This window comes from Helianthus annuus, chromosome 7, assembly GCF_002127325.2.
Source record: "Helianthus annuus cultivar XRQ/B chromosome 7, HanXRQr2.0-SUNRISE, whole genome shotgun sequence".
NCBI lineage: Eukaryota > Viridiplantae > Streptophyta > Magnoliopsida > Asterales > Asteraceae > Helianthus > Helianthus annuus.
Genome location: NC_035439.2, coordinates 52,488,185 through 52,515,922, shown reverse-complemented (window position 1 = coordinate 52,515,922; position 27,738 = coordinate 52,488,185). Strand labels below are relative to the sequence as shown.

Here is a 27,738-nt window from a genome sequence, read left to right as displayed (position 1 = left end):
ACGTGAAGTCAAGTGGCTTAAACGCAAGCGCATTCCTTTGGTCAAGGTTCGCTGGGAATCTAAACGTGGACCCGAGCTTACTTGGGAACGCGAAGATCAAATGAAGGCGAAGTATTCGCATCTTTTTCCACGAGTTTCCCCTAAATAAATTTCGGGACGAAATTTCCACAAGTAGGGGAGACTGTAACATTTGTGCTCGAAATCTTTATGAACAGTTCAGTTATCAATAAAACAATGTTATTTGATCCCAATGTTTGTTTGATTATGTTATACATTTTTCATGTTTTGACTTTTGTTCAATTTCAAACTCTACATCGCTTTCTGGAGAATTATACGCAAACTAGTGTGTAAACGTACTCAGTTTAATGCGAAAAATACTCCGAAACATCAACATATACTTAACATACCTTAAATAACCTTTACATAACTTAGAAATAAGTTTTGAAGGCTTTGGTATGGCAAAAACAAGTTAATTCGCCTACAGGGACTAAAATTGACAAACTGCGAAAGTATGCCAATTTGAACTGTAACAGACACTCCGGAACATGACCATAAGTTAAACACACCATAAATATCCTTTACATAGCTTAGAAATAGTGTAGGATCAGTTTGACCTCTAGAATGAGTCAATTTGAGCAATACACACTAATTGAGTGGCGGAAACACTCAATCAGAGCAGAATCAGATAGAAAGAGTAGAAAATAGATGAAGATACTTTGCAGATACTTTAACTACTTGCTTCTCATTCACTTTCACTTGAAATTTTGGCAGAGTAACAGTACATGACAAGTCTGACCGTTTGAAATGAGAAGTACACTAGCCTATATATAGACTTTCCTGACCGTTTGAAAGTAACACTTGCACTTTCAAACGGACAGCTAACACACACTTCCGTTTGAAACACAACAAGCACATTTCAAACGGACAGCTTATAAACATAACAAAAACTTTACATATTTGACCCCTAGACTATATAAACTTGACATATTTAGACCCTAGACTTAAGACATAGGATTTAGACATACTGCACCAACAAACTCCCCCTTGGATAGAGCCGTAGTCTTCAGTCTTGGTCTTTGGGTCTTTAAACCGCTTTGTATTTCTCTTCCTTCAGTTTCGGCTTTCTACTTAGCGCAACTCTGATCTTTTCATTCTTTTTCTTCCTCGCCTTTTCTTCTTCACGCTGTTGCTTCATAAACTTTCCTCTATTTTCTTCCATCCTTTGATTCTCACGTTCACGTTCACGCTTTGCTTTCTTCTTCATCTTCTCGCCTAAAGACCACCACGAAGATTTCCACTTGCTTTCGGAGTTGATACCTTTCTGAAAGCACAGTAAAATTACACGTTGGAATTGTAGTGCTTGATCTTTATCTTCTGCTTTATAACGAATCTTGTGAATGAACAAGCATTCGATGTCTTTTGCCGAGCAGTTCACCAACCACATAGGATCATAAACGTGAATATTTCTAAGTTCACTACCAGCTCTGTAAGTTATAATCGCTTCAGTTGTGATACATCTGTAGACCCAATCAATAAAACCTTTATAAAAATCCTGCTCCATTTCAGGCAAGGAATCGTCGTCATGGTTCTTGGAGGCTTTACATTCAGAATTGTTTCAGTAACACCAGTCACTGGATATACTCTTTGAACACGTCTAGGACGATGAGGCTTCCACTTCCGAAGACCTTTTAGAGTCTCATACTTAATATAACCCCACATCGCCTTATCATTTTGCCTCACAGAATAATGCAAGCTTCTTACTTGAGATAATTCATCGACGTCCCACCACGGTAATGACATAATGTCATATAGACGTTTGAAATATTGGACGCCGTATTCCCTACGAATAACATACGCGTTCACTTGAGGCAGAAATCCCCAACTTATGATGTCGCCAAGAGAAATAGTTCTATCACGTTGGAAAAACTTCAAAGGCCTCTTGAACTTTCTCTCATGACTGTCTTTAAACCACTTTGAACGATCTTCTTTTTCAACATTTGATTGACTTTCTTTCTCAGCATCTTTCTTCAGATTTTCAAACACATTATCATTTACAGCTTCAGTCACCTTTTGTCGCAACTCTTCTCTATTTTCTGCTGTGAAGAACTCCATTAAAGTTGGAAGCTTTGACGTATCTTCAGGGACATCTTCACTATTAGAACATTCTTCTACTTCAACTCGATCATATTGATCAGCATCTTCAACATAATCATACTTGTAATCTTTCTATTTATTTATATCAAATGATTCCAAATCTTCTTCAAAGTCGAAGGGAATCTCAGGATTTACATCTTTCAACATCTCCTTATACACATCTAGACGCAAGAACAAAGGTTCAGAGTGTTCTACTATCTGCGTCTTATCCGACTCCCCCTTTCCAGAAGCTTCACCACTTTCTTCATTCACTGTGTCGTTCATCAGATCATCAACGACTTTTTCATTAGCAGCTTCTGTAACCCTAACACCAGAACCTCCTGCAGCGTCATCATCATCATTACCTTTAGAACTATGACTGCTCGCAGAATATACAAACTCATCCTCATCATCATCTTCATCATCCTCTTCATTTTCGCCACCAATTAATTCATGCATTGGAGTTTCTTCTTCGAATAAGCCAGAAACTGCAGATATAGGCTCAGGATTATCTATCACCATCGAAGGTACAAGAGCCATTTCAGGCATAGCTGAACTTCCTTCAACCCCTTTACCCTTATCTTTCATCTGCCTTTCTAATTCTGCTTGACGTTCAGCACGAAGGTCTTCTAGCTTCAACTCTTCAAACTTTTGATCAACTGACATTCCAAGCAAACTTTCAACAACCCTATTCAGCATGTAGAACTTATGATCATGTAACGCCTTAGCTGATGTAAGCTCTTTATTCTTCAATTTGTAATATTCATTCTCACTTTCTCGACGATTCTTCTCTTCTTCAAGTTCAGACACACGAACCTTTAAAATATCCATCTCCGTTTGATCTGTTTCAACTTTCTTTTCTAACTCCTGTACACGATTCACAAGCAATTTTTCTCTATCAGTTGCCTTCTGGTTCTCAGCTGCCAACCTTTTGTTCTCTGCTATCACATTCTTTATTTTCTTTTCCAATTTCAACACTTGCGAATTATTTGCAAAGTCGAAGTCAACGTCTAGTAGATTATCTTGCGGTGTCGGAAGACCTTTACTCGAAGAACCAGGTTGTACTTGGGTGAGTGGAGGTGTGCCGAAGATATCTTGTGAAGTGAAATATGGTTGTTGTGGTGGTGGTGTTGATTGAGGAATAGGTGATGGTTGTCTTGGTGGAGATTGATGTATCGGTGAATGTGGAGGTGTTGGTTCACGTGGAGGTGTTGGAGGTTTTTGACTTTCCTTTTCTAATTGCTTCTTCTGTACAATCTTCTGAGGTTTTTTAGAAATTCGTATCATTGGAGTTGCTTTCTTACGACCACCAGCTTTTCTTTTAACTTTTGGAGTTGATTGAGATTCTGTGACATGCTCTGGTGACGGAACATAAGGAGCATCATCATCTGCTTCTTGCCTCTTTCTTTTTCTTAGTAGCCTTTCATTTTCAATCTCTTCCTCCATCCTTCTCTGACGTTCAAACTCATCTACAACTTCATCCTCTGAGGAACTAGAAGAGCTAGTCGTGTCTTTGTCAACATCATCACCTTCAATATCATCAATCACTTTCTCTTTTTCTTTCTGAATGTCAGTAGTGACAGTCTGCACAACATTTTCAACAAAATCTGTATCAGTCGTGAACAAATCTGCATTGATTTCTATATTTTCAGCACTAGACACCTCTTGTTCCTTTTCAACATTCGTAGCAGGAACATCTTCATCAGGCTCATCAATCAAAGACATTGAAGTTGCTTTCTTTTGTTTCTTTTTCGGTTGTGAAGAAGATTCTTCGCCTGATTTCACAGTAGGAGTAGTTTTCCTTGACTTTTTCTTTTCTTCTTTTAAGAACCATTCACTTCTCTTAGATATGAAACTTTTAAGAATTTTAAGCTCTTCATCATAACTTTTCTCTTTTCTTTCTTCCTCCGTTCTCCAATGCTCATGATTCTCAGGATCAGGATCCTGATAGCTACTCTCTTTGATTGCTCCAAATAGTTCAGCAGATTTAGTCGGCTCTGGATGTTTTGGATGATATTTGGCTAAAGCTCTAATAGAATCATTATCCATGTGTGATAACACCAACAGATCATTTTTTTTCATCTCTAATCAAATTCGGATATGCATGATCCAATATCATCTGCACAAATCTTGGATATAACCAAGTCTTTCTGTCTGAAACTATTTCTTCAACCATGTAATGGAAAACAATATGAGAGAAATTATATTTTTTGTTCAAAACAAGAGCTCCAACCATGTTCATCAAATAATCACGCATGGTATCATAACCGCCTTTCTGATGACTCATTGAAATCAATACTGCATGAATCAGAAACTTATAAGGCTTGGTGGACTTTGATTTCAAATAACTGGCACTGTTCAATTCACCTACATATCCCATTCTTAGTAAACAACCCTTGACCATCTTTTCTGGCAATTTTGTTGGCGAATTCTCTTCATCTGGGAACCCAATTACTTCTCGAATTACTGCTTCAGTTATGACAATTTGTTTCTTTTCACCGTTTATCTTCACAACTGAGTTAATTGTTTTATTCTGATCATCATAAGTAGCATTCTTCCAAAAACGTTTGATATGAGATCTGAAAACTAAACGTCTCTCTGTCAAGGCCTTCAAAATAGGTATTCTCCTCATGAATTCCAGAATATCTTTGAATTCTGACAACTTCGGATTTTGCTCCTCATCCAGATTGCAGCAGACATTGTGAATAGGATTGAATAATACCGAAGCTGGCTGCAAAAACACAAACATTCAACACAGTTAAAAAACTAAAATATCAATTTCAAACGGATCAGATTCAAACGAGTGATTTCAAGCGGTCTAAGTTCAACCAATTGAATTCAAACGGCCTGAGCTCAAACGATGACTTTCAAACGGTTGACATTCAAACGATTACTTTCAAACGGTTTAATGTTCAAACGATGAATCTCAAACAGTCTAAGTTCAAACGATGAATCTCAAACGGGACCCCTCAAACGTACACTTTTCAAACGGTTAGGTCCTATCGTTTGAAATTAGATTCAAACCCTAAACTATATCTACTGATCATTTCACACAAATTACTGCTAAGGGTTTGATCTTTGTAATAATCCGAGCATAATGATATGAGTTTCATCATTCAAGAACATCTGTAACATCCTAAATCAACACATAAACAATCTGCAGACTTTACATAAGTTCAATCAAGATAAAACTGCACAATCACTCTATCACAGGATAAAATTGAATCAAAACCGAAGCTATTATAATGATCATATGCAACTTTTAACATACAAGAAACCCTAGATCTAAAAATATTCGAAACATAGCATCGCCGACAAGTGAATATTGCAAAATAAGATGACATCCGTTCAGAAACTTACCTTCACCATGCTTAGAACTGAATGATCCAAAGAAAATCACAAGATCCGGTTGAAAACTCAACGAAATCGCTGATGAACACAAGATCGTTTGAAAACTCCTTGACCGTTTGAGATGAAAGAACTGATGTAATAACGTTTCAAACGGACAACTGAGGTATTTATACCTAAGACCCTTCCGTTTGAAACTTTCAAACGGTCACAACATTTCAAACGATATGAACAGCTTTCAAACGGTTAACCATTTTCAAACGGTAAGTGAAGATTCAAACGGTCAAACCCTTGAATTTTCAAAACATTCCATTTTAAGCAATTTTCTGATTGAACACTGTTCCACCCAGCTGACCAAGTCCAAGTTAATGACCTTGGTCAACTGTTTGACACACCAAGTCCAAGTTAATGGCCCTGGATGATCAGATTTATGAAGTACCCTGACGTTTCATTTAAAAAAAATTCAACTTAATGAACTTTTAAACATTTCAAGATTTATATGTCAAACATTATACCAATCTCAGCTTGCAATCACCAGCTTACCCAACCCTCATCAATTTCTAACATGATCTGCACAAAGACTTTGATCTTTCAATCCCCAATGTCTGTTGTCGAAAATAAAATGAGAAATGAAAATCTTTTTGGATTATAACTGTACAAACTGAAAATATATAAACACACTATTTTTGTGAGTGTGTTAGGGGATCATATCAGCTGCCGACTGAACACCAGTACTGTTAAGCTGATATTACATTTTAAGCATTAAACAATTTGCGTAGATTGCCGATATATTGATCCACCTAAATTTTCACAAAACTTTCAATCTGTTCGGGATATGTGATTAATGTTTTTAAGACTTAAACTTTTACGTGTGTCCCCACCTCAGTATAAACTCCCGTATCCGGATCCCAATATTCAGTCTTACAGGTGAATATACCACAGCTGATATCTGTAGGGGGTAAATGCGAAACCGTGAGAGCTCAGGTCAGAACTTCCGTTCAGCAGAGAGATGACGGTTCGACTTTAAGGTGGGTCCCCTTTAGAGGATCTTTTATCTTTCAACAGCAGCGACTATCAATTTTATTGTTTCATCAGTCTGCTGAGGGTGAAGCTTGTGTTTCAAAGCTTTTTGCGAAAAGTATTATCCGGGGACTAGGTCAGTATTTCCATACAACAGAAGTCCCGGGATAATACCCCAGATATCACCGAGTATAAAGACCTAGTATCTCAGAATACGGGACCTTTCAAACAGGATTTCAGGGGTTACCTATATATCCTGGAGGTGTTCCCCACGAAAACGCAAGTTAAATTTAGGTTTATATCCCAAACTGATTTACTAACTCTGTAAAAACCTATCGGCACATCTCTAGCAAGACTGCTTAATTACATTTTCTCATTACAATTCTTTAGCGTACCATGCTCGTCTAGTTAATGTACTATCATTTCCCCTATATTACACAGCTCTTTTTGAAGTTTTCTAATGTTTTTGGATTTTTATGATTTTATCATGTTTTTGTATTTTTCTTTGAATATCTCCCCCTAAAACTAAAACATATTTTTGTGTTTTTGTTTTTATCGAAAAGCAGGAAATACAACTGTACAAAAGAAAGTGACAACACAACACGGTTCATGTCAGATCGCCGCCCAATTCGGCTTCACATTCGATTACCCTCCCAGATTGCAGATTTTTTAACCCATTTAACATTAAAAGATAGTAAAATCTCTTTTTATCAAAAGGTTTTGTATAAAAATCAGCTTTCTGATCATCGGTGCCCACATGTTCAATCCGTATTAATTTCTTCTCGTGACAATCTCTTATAAAATGATGACGGATTTCAATGTGTTTTGTTTTCGAATGGTGAACCGGATTTTTAGTAACATTTATGGCCGCTTCATTGTCCACAAATATCGGAGTATCCAAGAATTGCAAACCGAAGTTGCGCATTTGCTGTTGGATCCAGAGGATCTGCGAGCAACAGCTAGAGGCTGAGACATACTCAGCCTCACACGTGGAGAGCGCAACTGCAGTTTGCTTCTTGCACTGCAATGTTACAAGCCGAGTTCCGAAGAACTGGCACCCAGCAGTGGTGGACTTTGCGTTCTTCTTACAGCTACCAAAATCTGAATCAGCGAAACCGGATAAGGTAAAGTCACCCGAGCGAGGGTACCACAAGCCGATGCTTGGGCAGCCCTTCAAATACCGTAAAATGCGTTTGACGATCGTCAGGTGCGACTGCTTCGGATTCGACTGATATCGTGCACGTAGACATGTCGGATACATGATGTCGGGACGGGAGGCTGTAAGATACATCAACGAGCCAATGATTGATTGGTATAAAGTTTCATCCATCTTCACGCCTTGTTCGTCAGGACAAATACCATGGTTCTGTGCGAGGGGGGTGGATGCAGGACTGCAATCTGTCATGTCAAACTTATCTAGCACGTCCTTTACATACTTTGTCTGATGAATGAAGATTCCATCAGGCAGTTGTTCTACTTGTAACCCGAGGAAGAACTTCATCTCCCCCATAGAACTCATTTCGAACTTCTTCTTCATCACAATCTCAAACTGTTTGCACAACTCGTTGTTGGTGGAACCAAAAATTATATCATCAACGTAGATCTGCACGATCAGCAAATGCCCAGCTTCTTCTTTTGTGAACAAGGTGCTATCTACTGTGCCTCTTGTGAACCCGTTGTCCAGCAAGTAGGTCGAAAGCGTCTCGTACCAGGCTCTCGGGGCCTGGTGTAGACCGTATAATGCTTTATCCAGTAGGTACACCTTGTCTCTGTTTAGTGGATCTGCAAACCCCGGTGGTTTCCCCACATAGACTTCTTCTCGAATCTTGCCATACAGGAATGCTGATTTAATGTCGAGTTGATAGACTTTGAAATCTTTCCAGGATGCAAAGGCTAGAAAGATGCGAATTGCTTCAAGCCTTGCAACTGGCGCGTAAACCTCATCATAGTCTATTTCCTCCTGCTGGCTGAAACCTTGGACCACTAGACGTGCTTTGTTCCTCACCACGACTCCTCTGTCATCACGTTTACATTTAAACACCCATTTCGTCTTTATCAACTTCTGATTCTTTGGCAGATCAACAAGTCTCCAGACGCCCAATTTCTCGAACTGTTGCAGTTCCTCCTGCATAGCATTCACCCAACTGTCCTCGGTCAATGCTTCTTTGTAGCTCCTGGGCTCTATCTGCGAAATAAAACATTTGAGTGAGACTTCTTTCTGCATATCAGCAATATCTGAATAAAAACATGTAAAAGCACGATCTATCTGATGTCTCGTCTTGACACCACTCTGTAGATCGCCGATAATTTGTTCTGAAGGGTGGTAAGACAGTGTCCGTGGCATCACAGTATCAGGCACCACAACTTCCGATTCCAGATTTGAAATGTCGAGATCAACGATTTGATCAACAGCCTCCTCTGATGTCTCATTTGGTTCCTCGTCAAAGGTAGGAGCGGGTTCCTCCTCTGAGTTGTCAGAAACGTCAAATGATGGAGCTTGTTCCTCCTCTGGCGGTTCATGAATAGTTCCACTTGGTCCTGCTTCATCATCGTGAGTACCCACGGTGGGTGTAGGAACATCTAGCGGTCTAGATACTGGCTCTTGTGACTGACTTTGCTGATACAGGTACATAAGAGCAAGTTCCTCATCACTCGGCTCGGATGGCAAATGAAACGATTCCCAGAGTTTGTCGTAGTCGAACAGGAATCTTTGTCTGGGAAATTGTTGTGATGGCGTGTGCTTCTGACAATCCACATGATGGACCTGAATCACCTTTCCCAGACATGGTACAAACACCCTTTTTAGCGGGCTAGCGTAACCTACAAAGAACCCTTCATTAGCTTTTGCGCCGAATTTACCATCAACATCTATAAAAGTACACGGAGAGCCAAAAGGTTCTAGGAACTCAAGATTTGGCTTGTATCGATGTAGCAGCTCAAAACACGTCTTTTTGTATTTCTTCACGGTGAGAACTCGGTTCAAGGTATAGCATGCTGCTGATACTGCTTCACTCCAGAAGTAAATCGGAAGCTTGGAATCGGCCAACATTGTACGTGCAGTCTCGATCAGGGTCCTGTTCTTTCGTTCAGCCACACCATTTTGTTGCGGTGTGTACGGCACACTTAATTCATGTAGTATCCCCTTCTCGTTGCAAAACTCGTACATTTTGTTATTCTTAAACTCCGTTCCTGAAGAAACACTGGTGCAACGGATCGGAGTCAGTTGGACCAGGGGGTTTGAATCTGCATAAAAGCTTAGTTCTCTCTCAATTGGTTCAGTGGTGGTCGAACTTCTTCTCCGGCTATTCTGCAAAACAGAGCACCGTTAGCCTCGCCAAGGGGAGAAGGGGGGTTCTCTCCTTGACCCGACTCCGGTGTGAGAATAAGTATTTGTATGGAGAAGATAAGGTAATTGAGTAGTGAGATTGGATCTGTGTTTATACCTGAAAGGTTCTCCTATTTATAACCGAGAGTTTTTGGAGGGAAAATCTGTTATTGAAAAGATAACGGAAGATGCTAACACCGTAGCGGTTATCTTTTCCTTCCGTTAAGTCTTTTTACTTTTCATTAAGTTGCTTTGATCCGTCGTGAGTGCACACGGATCACGACTTGATCTATGGTTGGGGATTTGCCACGTGGAAAGTGGTTTGAGTGGAGCTCATTCTCCAATTACATGCTATCGTGGTGATTTCATGAATGTTTGTGATGATGACACGTGTCCAGACGGTTACAACCGTCTGGGTGGTGTACGATCATATTTCTTCTAGAAGATTACTGCTGTAATCTGGTGTGGCACTTTACCATGTGCACACAGTTGGATAGATCCCAAGTCTGGGTAAAATAATATCCAAGTCTGGATATTTGGGTGGACCTTTTGGTCTCAGGGTCTTCACCTTTTTTAAATGGAAAGTGGCGCAAGGGTTTAGTTTTCCCTTTTGGTGCGCGACTGTTGTTCGTTGATTTCTTTCTTCCTTCTGCAAGACCAATGCGCGGCCGCGCAAGGTTAGAAGGGTTGAAAGGTCGGTTTGGTGGTATGGTCCCATATCCTTTTGTGGGATTTTTGGGACCTTACCCATTCAGTTCCGTTATCGCTCCGAACTCTTCTGATCGGAAGCTTGTACACCGTTTCCATTTTCTTAAACAAAAGCATCAACGTCTCGAAAGTTTCATCCTTTCTTTCCAAACATGCGACCCATGAAAACCTCGAATAATCATCTGTCACCGCCAAACAATAAGAATCCCCGCTGATGCTTTTGACATTAACAGGCCCGAAGAGATCCATGTGCAATCTCTCGAGAGGTAACCCGATAGTGTTAAGCATCTTCTACGGATGTGACTTTCGAACCTGTTTACCTTTTTTACAAGCAATGCAATCATCAGACAAATGAAAATTCTTAACATTTACACCCTCAACTAAATCATTGTGCACCAGAAAATTCATCTTACGTACATGAATATGTCCCATTTTTTTGTGCCACATTACAGTTTCTTTTTCAGTAGCTTTTGATTTTGTAACAAAACATTGTTTTTGAGGAGTTGTTGGCGTTGCAGCGCTCATATCTAAAATGTAAAGATCGTTAACCCTCGGAGCGCGCAACAGCACCAACTCATCAGGGATTTTAAACCCTGGCTTTAAAACCAAACACTCTGTTTTTGTAGTTCACTTGGTCAAAAGATATCATGCCATTGGTAAGTTTTCCCTGGCCGACAATTCTGCCACCTTGGTTTCCAGCAAACCCCACATAGCTTCCATTTATCGCCTTGACATCATACAAGAGAGCTAATGACCCAGTCATGTGGCGTGATGCTCCACTGTCCATTATCCACCTCGAAAGAACAGACTTGGGCAGCCCCTGCAATCAACACACAAACACATTACTCAAACAATGATGCCCATGATTTCTTCACTTCTGACACAGACCCGAACACTACATCGCACTTCTCATTTGTTTTACGAAAGTTAAATGTGACATTTGAAACCTCTTTATCTTTCACATCTTGTTTTACTTTGTTGTTAATTGTGGGAAATTCTGACAAAAACTTATCAAGCTCAGTCTCAAACTCAACAACATCATTTTTAACAAGATTTGACTCATTTTTTAAAACACTTTCCATTTTCTTGATTTCAACTGGTGGTTTCGATTTCACAATCCACGATTGATTATCAAAAACTTTTGCTTTGGGGTAATACTTTGAAGTCTTGTGAGACTTAGAAGATTCGCCAATTTCGAAAATCGACTTCGGCTTATCCTCCGACTTCAAGGTTTCACCTCTTTTAAGAATACGGATCGGGGAAATCATTTCTTGTTTACCCTTTTCAACAACCGGTGACTTTGGTCGAGATTTTTGAACCATTTGTTTTGAAATACTTTTGTTTTGAACCTTTGGTTTTTCAACCTTTGGTTTCTCAACCACTTGTTTTTGAACAGCTTTTTCAACAACCGGTTTCTTAAAAACTTTTTGACATTGTTTAGCCATATGTCCGATTTCATTGCAGCGATAGCACACACGTTTATCATACTCTACAAAAGTGGTAGTAACAGTTTCCACTTTCAGTTTCTGTGCTACATTAAAATCGTCAACAGCTTTTTGACTAAAGATATATTCTTTTTCATTCTCAGTGCTAGGACCAGCGACAAACACATCATCAATCCTATCTTTCGGCTTGACTACCTGCTTAGCCATTTTCTTCTCAAAACCAATACCTTTTTTCTTTAACTGATTTTTCTTGTTTTGGCTTTTACCCACCCCATCTATCTTTTCCGAACTAGTGGGACGTGAAGAACCAACTGATTTTTTTAGTTTCGAAAAGAAATCATTTTTCTTGATTTCGTTAACACTCAGTTCAACCAACTTAAAAACTTTCTCAACATTCTCGAATTTGACGTTCTGAAGCGGAAACTCAATGTCGGAATAAAGTTTATCAGTTCCAACCATAGTGTAAACCACTATGATCGAATCATCATTCGCACTTTTATCCGTTTTCGACAAATAACCATCTAAGAAATTCCCATCCTCCTCAGAATCACTGACAGACTCCACCGAATTAGCCTTCTCAGATTTTTCACTTTCATCATCCAACACCTGATCAATAACAGTTTTGATAACCTGGGATTCGTTATCAGTGTCAGATGTAGTGAAAGTGATGTCAATATTATCAGGTAACTCTTTTTCAATTGTTTTTAGTTTGATGTTCAACGCAGCTTCCACCCCATCTGGATACTTCTGAGTATAGTGATTCCACATTGGGGGTGGAACGCTGTTGAAGGCTGGTGAAGCATGTGGCTGTTGAGGTACAATTTGTTCTAACACATAAGATGAAGCTACATAGCTCATCAACTTTTGATCAATTCTGTCATTCTAAATTTTAACCAACTCAAGTTCTTTTCTTAAAGATGCGATCGTGTCAAGATGAAAATTAACTTCTCTTTGTTTATCAAACAATGTGGATTGAGCCAACTTTGTTGCTTTATCATTTTCAATACTCTCTTTTTGAATCATTTTGATTGACCTAGATTACGTGTCATATGCCTCTTTTACCTGTTCTAGATCAAACTTCACCAAATCAGTATGTTGTTTCAATTCCTGATACTTAATGTCTTTTTCAAGACACTCCATGCAAGGTTGTGAACAACTTTGACATGGTGTTTCGGGAATTGAAACATTTTCAACAACAATCTTATCCTCACACACAACTTTACCGACTTGATTTGACTCTGACTCAGACGATTTGACAACTTCGACCTCTAGGATTCCAATTTCCTCTCTTAGAACTGACATCTTATCAACTGACTCCTGGAAATCTGTGTCTACCTCTTTCAACTTGCTCATCAACGCTTTGTCTGCAATTTCCTTTAGAGCCTCTCCATTTATCTCTTTGGAAACGTCGATCACCTCCTCGACTGCTCCTCTCTCTTCTTCAAATCTCGGACACGTTCCAGTTCTCGGCTCTTCAAAGTAATCTGCAAAAGAATCAAAAATGTTAGGAGGCAGAATAGATTTCATTGTATAAACAAATTCCTCCTGCCGTGATTGAAAGTTGAGAACTTCAGTCACTGATTCATCAGCTTCTGCAGCACTTTCCGTAGAAACTTTTTCCACTACTTCATGAATCACCTCATCAACAACCTCAGTAACTTCTTCAACAACAACCTCATGAACTTCTTCAACAACAACCTCAGGAACTTCATCAACAACTTCAGTAACTACTTCATCAACCATCTCAGAAACAAACTCAACAACACTCTCAGGAACCACTTCACCGACAACCTTCGACTCTGCAATTTTCTCGGTAATCTCAACTAACTCAGCCATCATTGCCTGATCATCCTTTCCTGGAATAAATTTATCCCAACTAAACCCAGAAGCGACTTTTTCAACATCTTGGTGTACAATAAGCGCCTTTTCTAGTTTATTCTCGATCTGAGGCCTCTGAACAGCTGGCTGTTGATTTGTTCTGTGATAGATCGCCTGTTTGTAGTAGTCATTTGTGAACGGGTTTTGATGATTATTCACTTCACGGTTGGGGCATTCACGTTTGAAATAACCACGTTCTTTACACTTAAAACAAGTAACCTTCGACTTATCAAACCCTAACTTTTGATCAGGGCCTGACAGACTGCTTCGACCAGTAATCTCCATAAAACGTTGAGCTCTGCGTACCAGACTCGCCATGCACCATTTTATATCTATCAGTTCAAGTTCTTCAGGATCAATCTGGTCGTAATCCTCTTTTGTCATATCGGGATTACCGATCCTTCCTGCTACCAAAACCTCATAAGCTTCCAGAACTGACGCTAGTAATGAGATGTGTTGCTTGACTGCATTCTCAGTAATCTCATTTCCATTCTTGATGTTGACAGCTATGTTACACTGCACACCAGATACAAATCCCTGTTGATTTGAACCTGTAGAACTTTGAGGTGAATTCTGTTCTGAAACTTTAACGTTTGGCTCAAAATTGGCAAATGGAGTAGACTGGCTTGACTGATAAGCATTTGATGTAGCACTGGAATTGTTGTCTGCACTAAACCCTATCTGAATCTTCAGACTTTGAACATTTGTTGCTGCCGAACTGTTTTTATAATACAATGACACATCTTGCGGCATATTTGCTGAGTTCATCTTTTTTATCTTTACCAGCTCCAGCTCATGAGCTTCTATTTTCTCGATAAACATACTCAAACTGTAGTTCACAAAATCTGAACTATTCTTCAGCATCATCAGATAAGTTCCCCACTCGTCATAGGGAAGCGCGTCACAGAGTTTGTCGATCCATTGTTCATCTGTTTTATCAATTTTCAACCTTCTCATTTCAACAACCAGATGACAATATCTTTCTATTAACTGCTTCGTCGACTCTCCTTTAATCCCAGTGAAGATATGAAACTCTTTCTTAAGTAGCGCCTTCTTACTCTTTATCATGGAAGCACTTCCTTTAAACTTTTTTTCTAAGGCTTGCCAGATAGATTGCACACTCTCATCATGCTGCAGCAACACCAGGATGTCTTCTTTGATTGCTTGCTGCAGTATACTCATCATTTTCTTCTCTGCCTTGAAATCTGCCTGTTCCGTTTCTGTAAGACTCCCAATTTTTTTAACACCCATGAGCCCATCAATTGGAGGTACATATTTTGATTCGATCTTCAACCAGCATTCAAGATGATTAGCCTGTACCCAGTTCTTGAATCTACCGGACCAACCCGAATACTCGTCTAAACTCATCAACTTTGGCGGCTTTTGCATGGTTCCCAGTTCGTTTTCTAAGTTGACATTTTGCATGATGCTTGCCGGACTTTGAGTCGCACCAACTCCTGAAAACATGTTGTAAAAATCCTGATTATCCATTTCAAACAAGATATATTTTCCAAACAAACTGTGGGTTCAAACGGACTGCTAATATTCAAACGATGGAACCAAGTTCAAACGACAGATTATAGTTCAAACGATAGTTTCAAACGGATGGTCACTTTTCAAACGATTGGAACAGTTTCAAACGATGGACACGATTTCAAACGATGAGATTCAAACGATATGTTCCATTTCAAACGATGGAATGACAGTTTCAAAGGATAGGATCCATTTCAAACGATGGGATCTATTTTCAAACGATGGGACCTGATTTTCAAACGATGGGACCTGATTTTCAAACGATGGGACCTGATTTTCAAACGATGGAATACACTTTTCAAACGGACCCCAAATCTCCGTTCAAACGGAAGGTGGTTTTCAGTCCATTTTTCTCACTTTCAGGTTGAATCAAGTTCTGATATTCTCAAGGATTGATTAGTAGATAGTTTCACACACTCTGTCAAAAATTCAGTCCAATTTAACCGGCCAAATGTTCTGTAATCCTTTTCTGAGCTGAAAAACCCAACTGATTTAAGTGTAATCACTCACAACTGGCTCTTATACCAATTGTAGGATCAGTTTGACCTCTAGAATGAGTCAATTTGAGCAATACACATAAATTGAGTGGCGAAAACACTCAATCAGAGCAGAATCAGATAGAAAGAGTAGAAAATAGATGAAGATACTTTGCAGATACTTTAACTACTTGCTTCTCATTCACTTTCACTTGAAATTTTGGCAGAGTAACAGTACATGACAATTCTGACCGTTTGAAATGAGAAGTACACTAGCCTATATATAGACTTTCCTGACCGTTTGAAAGTAACACTTACACTTTCAAACGGACAGCTAACACACACTTCCGTTTGAAACACAACAAGCACATTTCAAACGGACAGCTTATAAACATAACAAAAACTTTACATATTTGACCCCTAGACTATACAAACTTGACATATTTAGACCCTAGACTTAAGACATAGGCTTTAGACATACTGCACCAACAAATAGGCTTTGAGGGGTTCGGTGTGCTAAAATAAACTTTTGGATCATTCAAGGACTAAAAGTGTCAAAAAGTGCATAAGTTTGCATTTTCGCGCATAACTTACGTTCTGAATACATCCTGACATCCAAGAATTTATGTAAGCATCATAATATCATGCCTTAGTGTATGGCATGAGAAAAATCCATTCGTCGCGTCATTTGGATCGTTTTTCGCGCTTATGCGCATTCCGTCGTAATTAACCAAACATCGCGATCGTACGACCAAACGAACCGACATCCGGCATATTTTTGAGCATGTTTCAGGTCCTCAATGTTCAAGCATCATCTTAGGGCCATAAAGATGGCCTAACAGGCCTTAAAGATGTCGGAAACGGCCCCAAACCACAACAGGGACCTAGACTCTCATTTCTGAAAGTTGGTTGCAGATCAGAACTCCCAGGCGGCCCGCGTAAGCCCAGGGTGAACTCTTACACGGCCCGCGTCAGCCTTCCAGACCAGATTCAATGTTTTTAATCAACTTGCAACACCCTTTCGATCACCCAAAGGGCAACGCCACATGTCAAATCCCTATGGTGGGGGCAAAATAAGCTACCACAATATTTCGACAAGTGTACGGGTAAGATCAAGGCACGATATTCAAGAAACGATCCTAACGGTCTTGCATATCCTATAAATACCCCCCCCCCCATTTTGGTGTAAAACCCACAAATCTGATCTAAAAGCTCTAAGTTGATGCCATTGCTTCATACCTGAGCTCCTGGATCAAGATTAGCTTTCGGGGACCCTTCGTAAGTGTTCTTTCGTTCTCTTATTCGCTTTTCGAGTCCGAAAGTCAAGCTTTGTTTGACTTTCTGCATTGACCAGTTTATGGTCAAAACGAAGTTTGTTTGAACTTCATAATGTGAGCGTGATCACGATGGTTATAGTCCATAGTGACTACACCTACTGATTACCACGTTATCTAGGCTCAGTGACGAGTCGTAGTTTCGGCCAAAATGTGCATTCTTGCGTATTTTGTGACCAAACTACTCATAGGTATCAAAACTGTTTGTTTTGATACCAAACCTGTTTTCTAAACTTAGTTAAGTATGTTTTAACATGCTTAGCTCGTCACTTTTAGTTTAGTGCTTATAAAGGGTCGTAAGGTAAGCGATCTAAACAATCGCTTATACTTTCGAACCCGACCCATTTGGTCGATCATTAGGATCCGACCAAGCACATTAGGTGACCATAATTGTATAGGGAATAACCTTTCGAGGTTATACCTTATGGTCACGACGTTAGGCATTCCAAACGCGTTTCACGCAAACGACGCGTTAAAGTAGCATAAGCTACTTAAACGGGTCGAAATGGGTCGTAAGCACTTAGGTTAGGTTTCATTTTAGTATGTAGGCTTTGTTAAACCATATTACACGAGTCTCCATACTCGTTTGGTTTACGAACCCTCATCCTATCCAATCCTCCGATTTAGGTCCGGTATATTAACATAGTTACCTATATTAAGGTGCCGTTTGATATCCGTGATCTCTAGCATTGTTTGGTTGTTATACAAGGAATTCAAAGCAATCCCAAGTGAGTACATTGAACCCATCTTTTAAATGTTTTCAAGGTGTATATGTGAGTACATATACCCCTCTTTTACTGTTTTCAAACTGTTTTGGGGTGAAACACATGTGCCTACTTGTTACTTTCGTGCCTTTCATGCTTTCATATCATATGCTTATTATGTTCATTAGTACATTATAGTACATGATTTCATTACATTTCATGCTATGTATGTCCATTGTGAGTATACTTAGTACATTGTTTTACTTTACATTTCTGCTATGTATGTTGACTGATAGCATGCTAGCACATTGATTTACACGACTTTTCTGCTTTGTAAGTTAACTTAGCATACTTAGTACATTGTTTTCATATAACATGTGCACATTTGCTATAACATTTGGTTTGCATAAACGGGACTTATATACGTTCATTAACATTAGCTACGCCGCTCGGTAGTAAGTAGTGGTACCATAGGACTTGACAAATCCCATTCCTGACATCCCGGGTTTGTTTGGATCTAAGGAATGACTGAATCCGAAAACATTTCTTTTGATAACCTTGACTTAGGGTTATCCAACTGTCTCAAGGCTTGAATGTATACGTTAACTTACCACATAAATGTTTGTATCAATGTAACATGCATTTACTTTGCAAAACATAACCTTTTGATATATTCAAAATACTTTGTTTTGTACATTTCTACATTTGTATTATGTGATAATACTTTACTTACAATACATAACATTTGCTACACATTACTTGACTACATTTAGACTTTTAACATTTGACATGGCTTATACGAGGACTTTTTGACAATTGGTTTAAACATGGACTTTACACATGGGTGGTTTGTTAAAGTGATTTAAGTAACGAGACGTGTGTAATACGATACAAGCATGGTGGATATGCCGTTGGTACTTCCTATATATAATCGTTTCTATGGTATTATATATCGTAGCATTATTTGAATCATTTCAATTTAGACATATAACATTTTATACAAATAACATATCTTTCACAAGACATTGTTTTACAAACAACTTCTTTTATACAATTCATTCTACTTGGTTATTTATTTAACCATGTATTATTCTTTTATGTATACATATCATCTAATATTATCGATTTTCAAATGATTTACAAGACAAAACAAATTACAAGGTTCATGACTAAATTTTATTAAACATTTTCTTAATCTTAAGTCATGAATCCTATTTTCATAAACCTATGTATCTCACAGGCATTTTTATGCTGACGTACCTACTTTCACATATATTTTCAGGAGCTATCGCTTAGGATGATTATTGCGACACTAGGGCGGACCTGTGCCTTAGAGACTTAAAATGAATATAGAACTAGTTTAATTATGTTCTGAACTCTTTATTTCATGTTTTGAGACAATGTAACACTCTTGTTGATAAATAAAACGTAACTTTGTATGCCGTGATTGTGAAACAATTAATTCTGTTACAACACTCCCCGACGTTTCCGCCACGTTTGGTTGTCCCACGTGGTCGGGGTGTGACACAATGCATAACTACACATAACCATTTCGTAAATTCATAACTTTTAACATCGTTCGCAATTTACGAATACGAAACAAATGTAAACTATTGTCAAAGGTTTCAAAAATCAATACAAGTTGTCACAAAGTTGAATCAAGAACAATTCAAAACCCTAAATTTAACAACTACCTACACCAGGGTGAAACCGAAGAGACTAGCCGTTCATGGTTGAATGGACGCGATCACCCGGCGACGAGCGCGAACACCGAGCCATGACTTTGAGTCGAGGAGGAGCGATGGAGGTTAGGGTTTGAAGGTGAAGGTGAAAGGATGGTGGAGAATGGATGAAGATGGTGGTGATGATGGAATGATGATAATAATGGTTAATCGGTTAGGGTTTAAGGTTAGAGGTAAGTTAGATGATGTTGGAGATGGATGGTGGGTGTTAGAGGTGGATTAGCTGAAGGTTGAATGATCCCCCATGGTGTTTTTATCGATCATCATTCGTAACCCCCGAAAAATGGCTCCAAAACCGTTACAACTCGTCTAAACTAAACAAAACTTGAAATTCACGATACAAGAAACGGAAAGCCGTCGGCGACGCCCTCTACAATTGCACGTTTCTGCCAAAACTGTTTTCTTCATAACTTCTTCGTTATAGCTCCGTTTTACTCACCGTTTTCGCCGACGTACTCATAATTCAGCCCTCTATCATGCCATATTCCAATATATTCATTTTAGATCCATTAACATCCCCTAAAACACATCCAATCTTCGTGGTTAACTTGGTTTTGTTCATTTCACATCCCCGGTTGATCCCGTTCACTCCCAGTGCTTCGTAAAGCTCCCAAATAGCTCCTTAAACTCCGTAAGACATGCAAAACACAAATCCCATTAAAAGTAGTCTATACAAGATTAAAAGTTAAGCAAATACATGAACTTAAACATTAACGAACACCGGGTTTCGACCACGTATCACATCCCCACACTTGTCGTTTGCTTGCCCTCAAGCAAATCTGTTTTTCACTTTCACGTGGGTCGAACAAGAAACACACTTCCCATTCTTGAGACGTAAGTTAAGGTCTAAAGTCATACCCGGTTCAAACTTTTTACAATTTACGAAATATCTAACGGTAAAGTGAATAATCACATATAAAATGGTTATCCAAGATTAACCCGCCATTGAAACCAATAAATCATGCACATCCCTCACAATGTTCTCTCCACTCGGTTTAAAGTTTGGCTAATTAGATAATGAATTAGCACTTTTTAAGTAATCACTCAAAACCAATTAGAACACGTACCCGCATATGCTTGCAACTCAATTATTCTCCACCACCGAACACGAATGCTAAGCACAAGTCAAAAGGTCGTTGAAGGGTTGTAATGGGGCTAGGCGAAGGGTAGGAAATAGGATGTTTTAAAGTGGCTAAGGTGATGAAAACTCGATTTTTATTATAAAGCAACCACTCTAAACAAAACTAACTATAGACATCAACTACGAGGCAACGATTTTTTTTTCGCCCTTTTATTCAACAACTAATAACTCATATTTTTGTATTTTCTCAATGATTTTCTATTCTCTTTTTTTTGCAACATTTTCTAATTGATTTTTTTTTTTGCATACACAACTATACAAACAAATAATCCTACAATCGAATTTTCATCACACGGGTTTAAAAGAAAAAGGTTTAACGGTTGTGGGCAAAATGGGTTGGTCAAACGAAAGGATTAGGCTCAAACGAAAGGATTCACCTAATGCCTTAATCATTCTCGTGCTTGTATTCGGTCTATGGTTTCAAACGTATCAAAAGTCGCAAGTTCTACAATGCATGACTAATGGTCCACTCAAACAAAGAAACATGAACATGTAATCCTATGATGTAAAAGTGGCTCAAAACCTCACATATATAAAGGGTACGATATGTGATATGCATGATGTGCTAGTTTCTTAGGCGAATTATTCCCAAATAACCACCCGCTAAACACCCGTCATGCTAATTGTTTGAACTTGACCATGACAATAGACCAAATGGGTTGTGCCATCCCTTGTTGACTTAGATACTTGTGCTTTTAAGATTGCTTCAAACAAATACATTTTGAAAAATTTTTGAAATTTTCCCCCATCCCCACACTTGAGGTAAACATTGTCCTCAATGTGTAGTGTTTAAATGAACGGGTGAAAATCGAAAACTTTTACTACTCCCCCATCCCCACACTTGAGGTACACATTGTCCTCAATGTGTAAGAACTAGAGTTTTAAAACGCACAAGGGATGTGACACGGCTACCCTCCCAAAATTTAACCCCGGAAAATAAAATACAATTTACAATCCACTTATTTGCTAACTAAAAATCAAAAGTAAAAAGAAACGTATGCACCTGATTTTTGAGCTCATTCCTCGTGTGCTCTTCTTCTCTTCAAGAAAGTGGTCGTCCCACGAACATAATGTACCTACAAATCTTAACCCTTGTGTAAAAGTATGCTTCTCACAACCATTAAAATTTATTAGCTACATAGTTCTACCACTTTTATGAAGATATTACCAAAAATATACGTTAGTTTACCTTGATGTATGTGGAAAATTGATTTACAATAACAACAAACCTAACTCACTTTCGTAGGAATCACGGTTGCATTTAGCTTATGCAACAAGCCCTTTTAAACCACCCGATAGCTCGGGAGGACGAGAGGTCTCGTGAGGGTTATATATGGAACACACCCACAAAGTTCATTTAACTAAGAAAAGAAAAAAATAAAAATAAAAATAAAACGAATAATAGTACAAACTCTACAACAATTATACCTGATTTGCCTCTCATGGTGGTCGAAGTGCACATTTTCCTACCGAGTTGCCTACATACGCTCGGTATTTGGCATGCCGGATCCATTCTCTTTTTATTTTGCTAGGCATGCATATTGTACAACTTTGGGGTCGCTTCTTACTAAACTGACCTATGTCTTGCAACGCCACCCTTCGAATCCTTATACCCGAACCCGCATCCCCAACTTTGTTGGTTGGAGTGATAAGTGTGGGAGAAGGATTGATATGAACGTGGGCATCTTTCAGATCCAACTCGTCTCGCAGTGTAATGTCTTCCGCTCGGTTCAAACATTCATTTTCTTTCTTGGGAAGATCGATAACCTCTTCCATCACATCACCATCTACTATTGTACCATTGGCCCAAACCTCTTGGTCTCGTTTAAGTTGGGCTAATTCCTCCGCTAATTGACCCACTTGCACCACCAATGCTTCATGGGCTTTATCTCTCACTTCATTCGCTTTCTTCATATCTTTGATATCATGGTGATATTCTTTCACCATGTTCATGAGAGCATCAAGCTTGGAATGCATCGAATCTTGTGGTTTCTCATATACCGGTTGAGGGTATTCATTATAATAATCATCATACTCCTCCTCCCGGTAACTTGAGAAATATGGTGATTTGGGTTCATAGTAATAGTCTTGATAATGTGGTGGTGGTGGATTATCATATGGATAATATGAGGATGGACCATTGAAATCTTCATAATCTGCCCTCCTATATTCAAACAATCCGCTGAGGTAATCTTCCCGTTCCTTGTTGGCTTGAACTTTTTCGTAGAAAACAGAGCAATCCTCTAAATAGTGCTCTCCGCTTCCACAACACTCACACAGATCATCATCTACCCAATTCATATTGAAAGATGGTACCTGCAAAACATGTACCTGCACAAACAAGCTCGACTACCCGAAGTAAAATCACAGATGTACAAGAAAAAGGAAAGAAAATAAACTAAACTAAACTAAAATCCAACAAGCAATGAAATACTAAGCGCACTAGCTCCCCGGCAGCGGTGCCATTTTGACGTGACCGTGTCGTCCCGATCAGTCTTGAATCTAAAAACTTGTAGAAACCCTAGGTTGGCAATTACCGAACCGGGTGTGGAATTTTTTCCCAATTCTTGTTTTCAATTTAGTAATTTAGTTTGCAATCTTAGTTAATCAAACATTGCTTTAGACAATAACCAATTGTCGGTTCATTCCAATTTATTTTCAAAACCAAACAAACAAATAAAAATTAGCAAACTTACTAAGCACTTTGTACATTATTTGTAAATAATCTAACTAATCGAACGGGTCGTGCGATACTGCCACATGCTCTTCGTGGATACGATACCCGACTTACCCAATTGTATACGATTAGCGGATTTAGTGTACCGTGACTTAGGTGCCAATAACTATCAATGTTTCAAAGAACGGACAAGAATGCACTTTGTAATCAACACAAGTAAAAACTAACCAAGACAATGCAAAACTACACATAACCATTTCGTAAATTCATAACTTTTAACATCGTTCGACAGTTTACGAATACGAAACAAATGTAAACTATTGTTAAAGGTTTCAAAAATCAATACAAGTTGTCACAAAGTTGAATCAAGAACAATTCAAAACCCTAATTTTAACAACTACCTACACCGGGGTGAAACCGAAGAGACTAGCCGTTCATGGTTGAATGGACGCGATCACCAAGCGACGAGCGCGAACACCGAGCTATGACTTTGAGTCGAGGAAGAGTGATGGAGGTTAGGGTTTGAAGGTGAAGGTGAAAGGATGGTGGAGAATGGATGAAGATGGTGGTGATGATGGAATGATGATAATAATGGTGAATCAGTTAGGGTTTAAGGTTAGAGCTAGGTTAGATGATGTTGGAGATGGATGGTGGATGTTAGAGGTGGATTAGCTGAAGGTTGAATGATTCCCCATGGTGTTTTTATCGATCATCACTCGTAACCCCCGAAAAATGGCTCCTAAAACCGTTACAACTCATCGAAACTCAACAACACTTGAAATTCGCGATACAAGAAACGGAAAGCCGTCGGCGACGGGCTGTTGAGGCGTCGGCGACGCCCTCTACAATTGCCAGTTTTTGCCAAACTGTTTTCTTCATAACTTCTTCGTTATAGCTCCGTTTTACTCACCGTTTTCGCCCACGTACTCGTAATTCAGCCCTCTATCATGCCATATTCCAATATATTCATTTTAAATCCATGAACATCCCCTAAAACACATCCAATCTTCATGGTTAACCCGGTTTTGTTCATTTCACATCCCCGGTTGATCCCATTAACTCCCAGTGCTTTGTAAAACTCCCAAATAGCTCCTTAAACTCCGTAAGACCTGCAAAACTCAAATCCCATTAAAAGTAGGCTATTCGAGATCAAAAGTTAAGCAAATACATGAACTTAAACATTAACGAACACCAGTTTTCGACCACGTATCAGGTTTTGAAATTTTTGGAATTTTGATATAGTTCTGCGAATCTGTGGCTGGTTTTAATCTTACTGCGTATTTAATTTTGCTGTTTTAGTGTTTTTGTTGCAGGAAACTTGAAGATTTTGAATATTTGAAGATTTGTTCTTCGTGTTCTTCATTTTGTTCTTTAGTTTTTTCTTGAAAATTGTTGATAATTCGCTTTGTTGATTCCGCAGGAAACTTTTAAAACGATTTGGAGAAATCTTTTCAAATTTCGAAAAGATTGGATTTTCAGGATTTTCCGGCAGCTTTGCTGACTGACTTGCTGAACAAGTTGCTCTGGCGTTTTGCTAACTGGCCAGCGTTTTTATCAGGACTCGCATAATTTTGTCCGGAGTATTTAAATCCAAAGGCGACTTTGGTAACCGTGGTAATAGTCCTCAGCGACATTATCATAGTGATCAGCGACTTTCCTAGTCGTCCTAATACTACACTGATCAGTCGACGTATTTAATCAGCATAGTTATTCTCAGCGAATTTGGCCAGCGTACTTGAACTAAGCGAAATTAACTCCCAACACATTTAACCAGCGTAATTAAGTTACTAGTGCCTTTGACTCACCTGCGTAATTAACTCCAGCACAATTGGCTAACCAATGTACTTGGTGGAGTATTTAAAAAGGTGGAATAGTTAAAAAAGTGGAGTATTTACTTACATATAGAGCATTTAACGTTTTCGTGAATAAAAAATGATCCGTAAACACTCTAAGTAAACTGTTTGTATGGTTAGACTCGGTTGATTTTTAGGACAAAAAAACGTTTTCGACATTATATATCATTGGATTCGTTTTTCTGAGATGAGTCTAATGGTACAATTTGGTAAAAACTATTTTCAGTCCGTTTTTAAACGTTTTTAGCGAGCCTGTTGGAACCTGAAGGTTTATTCATGTAGGCTAGCATAGTTGAAGGGTTGTTTTTGTATTTACTTAGTTTACATTTTGGGCCGAATCGTGTATGGGGTTGGTTGTTTAGCTAGTAGTCGCATGGGCCTAGGTTAAAGTCCATTTGATTTGTATTTAAGCAAACCTCAACCACTTGGTTGAGGTTGATCGTGGTTGCGACTAGGAAAGGAGCCGAGAACATCAAAGGGATCTTGTATCTGTCTTTGTTCATCATTGAATGCAAGATTTCTGGTTTGTGATTTAATTATTATTGCTTTGTTTATTTACTTGTTCTTGAATCGGCTTGTAATTGTTTTCCGCACCTTCACAAGTTAAAGATTGATATCATTGAAGGATCCTAAACGGGTTTTACAATTGGTATCAGAGCCAAGAAACCAATCTTGGTTCGGTTTTGATATCACTCAGATTCAAGAACATCCTTTACTACTAATCTAGTTTTTGGTGTTGTTTTGCAGTGAAAAATATTAAATCTTCAAACTGTTCTTGGTGAAAATATTGAAAGATATCACTGATTTTGGTTTGTGTGATTTCAGAAAAATTGTTAGCTGATTTCTCGGAGTTGGTGATCAAAGAAAATTCAAAGATTACGATATCTTTGAATTTTTTGAAAAGTGCTGAAAATCAGGGATTACGAGTCAACAGTTTTATCTCTTATTTGTTTTGCAGGTCTTGACTAACAACCATCAGCTGTCTCGACTTGTCCTGTTCCGGTCTCGACTCGCAATCATCAGCTGTCTCGACTTGTCCTGTTCCGGTCTCGACTCGCAACCATCAGCTGTCTCGACTTGTCTTGTTTCGGTCTCGACTCGCAATCAACCAAGATCTCGACTTGTCTGGTTTTAGTCTCGACTCGCAACCAACTACGGTCTCGAGTTGTCTGCTTCTTAGTCTCGACTCGCAACCGTAGTCTCGACTCGCAACGTCACTTTGCAATGTGACTTGGACTTGGACTTTGAACTGTTGACAAACTTGGACTTAAAAAATAATTAATTGATTAATTAATTGATTGATTAATTATGTCGACAAATAACGTTGATTTGGCTGCCCTTAACAAACAACAAGAACTGGATTCAAAGCTTGGAACCACAACACGCATTCCAAGGTTGACTGATGCAAATGATTTTCCTGAGTGGAAATGGCGTTTTGAACAACACTTGAAGGTCAAAGATTATAAACTTTGGCGAAGCATCTTAAGGGGTCCAAGGGAGATTATGATGGACAGTTCCACTGAACCAGGTGTTAAAGTGAAGAAACCCAAAAGTCAATATACGAAGATGATCTTCTTATAATTGAAGAAGATGAAAGAGCACTTTCCTACTTGACCATGGGATTGGGTCCAGACATTGTTGTTGGATTCCGCACCTGCAAATCTGCCAAAGAACTGTGGGAATCATTGATCGACGTCTACGAAGGGAATGAAGATATGAAGGAGAGTCGAAGAAATTTGCTGCGACAAAATTTCAACAACTTCAACCATATTTATGGTGAAACTGTTGACAATCAAATTCAGAGGTTCATAAAGATAGTAATTCAAATGCAAATGGAAGAAATTCATGTATCAAATGCATCTACCAATAGACAACTTCTAAATGCATTGCCAAAGAGCTGGGATCATCATGTCGCTATGATCAAGAAAACTAAAGATCTTGCTAGATGCAGCCTGTCAGAGATGATCTCTCATATCAAAGCCTGTGAACTAGATGATAAACAAAGAGAAACCAACTATAAAAACAGCATGTTAGCCGCAGGATTCTCTGTTGCTCCCACTTCATCAAACGACAATAACACAGCTCTTTTGTCTCAAGGAGGTTTTCAAATGTTTAGCAATACAACATCTGCTAAGACTGCCCCCACTTCAGCAAATGTCTATTGCTCTGGGTCCTCTAATCAAGCTACTCCTCCACATCCAACAGTTGCTTCCGCTTCCACTGCAAATGCTGTGAATACCTCCACTGCTGCTTCCGCCTCCACTGCGAAAAATGAGATGATTGCTTTCTTTACACAACAGTCAAAAGAAAATTTGGATATCGCAGCCTCTTTAATAAATTGTTTGAACGCCTTCGTTGCAGGAAAAATTGATCCTCCAAAATGGTGTGGCGATGACCTTCATCAGATAGATCCATCCTGAT

At 38.9% G+C, this 27,738-nt stretch overlaps 1 protein-coding gene across 1 annotated transcript; it reads right to left on the bottom strand.

Moving 5' to 3' along the window:
* Positions 1 to 1,491: 1,491 nt before the first annotated feature.
* LOC110932662 (glutamic acid-rich protein-like) lies at positions 1,492 to 4,182 on the bottom strand. Its single transcript, XM_022175982.1, has 3 exons — positions 3,336 to 4,182; positions 2,290 to 3,227; positions 1,492 to 2,226 (listed from the first exon to the last, which is right to left on the bottom strand). Exons 1-3 carry the CDS (start codon positions 4,180 to 4,182, stop codon positions 1,492 to 1,494), a joined length of 2,520 nt encoding a protein of 839 aa, XP_022031674.1.
* Between the last annotated feature and the right edge of the window lie 23,556 nt (positions 4,183 to 27,738).

What these genes read in the sequence shown, in the direction of transcription:
- LOC110932662 (XM_022175982.1), bottom strand. Translation starts at nt 4,182, where the DNA reads ATGGATAATGATTCTATTAGAGCTTTAGCCAAATATCATCCAAAACAT. An exon ending in AAAACCTCCAACACCTCCAC is followed by an intron (nt 3,228 to 3,335) that starts GTGAACCAACAC and finishes TCACTTCACAAG; the next exon opens with ATATCTTCGGCACACCTCCA. An exon ending in ATAAGGAGATGTTGAAAGAT is followed by an intron (nt 2,227 to 2,289) that starts GTAAATCCTGAG and finishes ATAAATAAATAG; the next exon opens with AAAGATTACAAGTATGATTA.